Here is a 2,994-nt window from a genome sequence, read left to right on the forward strand (position 1 = left end):
CCACCATCTATATATGGTTAAAGATGGGGAGAGCATCATTAAACAATCATCTAGATATGGTTAAAAGATGGGGAGAGCATCAATAAACCATGATATATATATGTGGTTAAAGATGGGGAGAGCATCCTCAAACCACCATCTATATATGGTTAAAAGATGGGGAGAGCATCATTAAAGAATCATCTGCATATGCTTAAAAGATGGGGAGAGCATCAATAAACCATGATATATATATATGGTTAAAGATGGGGAGAGCATCATCAAACCATGATATATATATATGGTTAAAGATGGGGAGAGCATCATCAAACCACCATATATATATGGCTAAAAGATGGGGAGAGCATCAATAAACCATTATATATATATATGGTTAAAGATGGGGAGAGCATCATCAAACCACCATCTATATATGGTTAAAAGATGGGGAGAGCATCATTAAAGAATCATCTGCATATGCTTAAAAGATGGGGAGAGCATCAATAAACCATGATATATATATATGGTTAAAGATGGGGAGAGCATCATCAAACCATGATATATATATATGGTTAAAGATGGGGAGAGCATCATCAAACCACCATATATATATGGCTAAAAGATGGGGAGAGCAACAATAAACCACTATATATATATATGGTTAAAGATGGGGAGAGCATCATCAAACCACCATCTATATATGGTTAAAAGATGGGGAGAGCATCATTAAAGAATCATCTACATATGGTTAAAAGATGGGGAGAGAATCAATAAACCACCATATATATATGGTTAAAAGATGGGGAGAGCAACAATAAACCACGATATATATATGGTTAAAGATGGGGAGAGCATCATCAAACCACCATATATATATTGTTAAAAGATGTGGAGAGCATCAATAAACCATCATCTACATATGGTTAAAGGATGGGGAGAGCATCAATAAACCATCATCTACATATGGTTAAAAGATGGGGAGAGCATCAATAAACCATGATATATATATATGGTTAAAGATGGGGAGAGCATCATCAAACCACCATCTATATATGGTTAAAAGGTGGGGAGAGCATCATCCACCACCATATATGTATGGTTAAAAGTTGGGGAGAGCATCCTCAAACCACCATCCATATATGGTTAAACGGTGGGGAGATTGCTGAGCTTCGTGTGTCTTCTAAGATGAACAACTCTCTTATCTCTTGCATAGTGAAATAACGATAGGGATTTTTCTTGTCTCCTGTGCTTTGACGTATTAAGGAATCTTTGAAGACTTGTCTTCTATAGATCTTCTCTTCCACTGTCCCACAGGTAATCAACCGGTAGATTATGACATTCTCTTTTTGGCCGATCCTGTAAGCTCGGTCCACAGCTTGAGCATCTGTAGCTGGATTCCAGCTAGGATCAAAAATCACCACTCGGCTAGCAGCTGTCAAGGTTAAACCAATCCCACCAACCTGAGTAGTAAGCAAAAAGACAGAGTAGTCTCGATCTTTCTGAAACACGCCAATTCTCTTCTCTCGCTCTGTCAAATGGGTCACTGTCCCATCAATGCGCATAAGCTTAAAGTGCCTGTGAGTTAAGATGCGCTCTATAACATCCAACATTTTTCGTGACTGGGAAAACACCAGGGTTCTATGTCCCTCGTCTCTCAGTCTTTCCAGCAGCGCCACAAGGAAACCCAGCTTTCCAGACTCCTGAAGCAGCCTCTCGTCAGAAATATGCCCAATGTTTCTCTTCATGTCTGGAAGCTCACTAGGTTCATTTTCACCAACTTCCTTTTCACTATAACTGGATGCTTCCAGCCCAAGGTGACCGCATGCGCGAGGTGACAGGAGCCGTGGGTGATCACAGAGCTTCTTCAGGATATTCAGTTCAGCCAGGGGGGACCTTTTAGATATCAACAACTCCTTGATATGATCCAAAGTTAGAAAATTCCTATATATTTCCTCTTGTACAGGTGCTAAGAACACCCATACAATAAAGTCCTTTTTTTGAGGAAGAGAAGGCATAGTAGGAGCAACATCTTTACTTTGGTCTCCAGGAAGATGACTTGGAAGTTCAGACTTATTTTGCTTCTGTATCTCATCTTTAGTCCGTCTCAGAAAACATGGCTTAATAATGGACATCAGGTTTTCTGAGATTTTAAGTCCCAGAGCTTTCTCTCCAGGACTGGCGTCTTTCGCCCTAGCTTTTGTGATAGGATTCTCATATTCCATCTGGAAGGTTTTGACTGTACCTAAAAGTGAACCTTGACAAGCAAAGTCAAAGAGAGCCCACAGTTCCTTGAGATTGTTTTGGACTGGCGTCCCCGTGAGAAGGATGCGGTTTCTGGAAGGAATGGCATAAACAGATTTTGTCGTTTTGGCAGATGAGGTTTTAATTTTATGCGCTTCATCAAGAATGACATAGTCCCAAACAAACTCTTTCCCACTAAAGCTAGAAAGCTGCTTCCAGCTGTTGAGGAGTATCTTGTAGGTTGTGAGCAAGGTGCCCTTTCTCCTCTGGATTTGCTCCAGATGTTTTTCATGTTCAGCTTTGCTGGTCCCGTGAAAGACTTTCACTCGCAGGCCTGGAGTCCACTTCGCAAACTTTTTCATCCAGTTATACAGAAGGCTGGTTGGGACAATGAGCAACACGGAACGGATGAGTTCTGCATCAAACATACCTGAGAGGAACGCAATGATCTGAATAGTCTTCCCAAGTCCCATGTCATCTGCCAAGATACCACCCTTCCTTCTGTCTTGATATAACTTGTACAAGAAAGCAACCCCTTCTCTCTGATGATGAAAAAGCTTGTCGTGCATTTCTCCATACAGCATCAGTCCACTCTGACACACATCCACAAAGCTATCGTCCTTCTGGTCCACAGCCAGAGCAGCCAGGGCTTCCTCTAACTTTTTAATATTCGCTGTCAGCTTTTCACTGAAATGGATTTCAAGAGCCTGTCGGAACAATTGGATAGATTCTTCTAAATTCCCACTTCTGGCCTCCTGTTTTGCTTGGGATACA

General features: G+C 41.1%; 1 protein-coding gene across 1 annotated transcript; it reads right to left on the reverse strand.

The window, feature by feature from the left end:
• Positions 1–1,100: 1,100 nt before the first annotated feature.
• On the reverse strand, positions 1,101–2,708 carry LOC103062042 (DNA excision repair protein ERCC-6-like). Its single transcript, XM_025177578.2, has one exon. It carries the CDS (start codon positions 2,691–2,693, stop codon positions 1,101–1,103), a length of 1,593 nt encoding a protein of 530 aa, XP_025033346.2. The 5' UTR covers positions 2,694–2,708.
• Between the last annotated feature and the right edge of the window lie 286 nt (positions 2,709–2,994).

This window comes from Python bivittatus, unplaced genomic scaffold (genome assembly GCF_059951505.1).
Source record: "Python bivittatus isolate LINGU-HERP-01145 unplaced genomic scaffold, Pbiv_v1 ctg000790_np1212, whole genome shotgun sequence".
NCBI lineage: Eukaryota > Metazoa > Chordata > Lepidosauria > Squamata > Pythonidae > Python > Python bivittatus.

Coding starts and splice junctions, on each gene's coding strand:
- LOC103062042 (XM_025177578.2), bottom strand. CDS start 2,693: ATGGGACTTGGGAAGACTATTCAGATCATTGCGTTCCTCTCAGGTATG.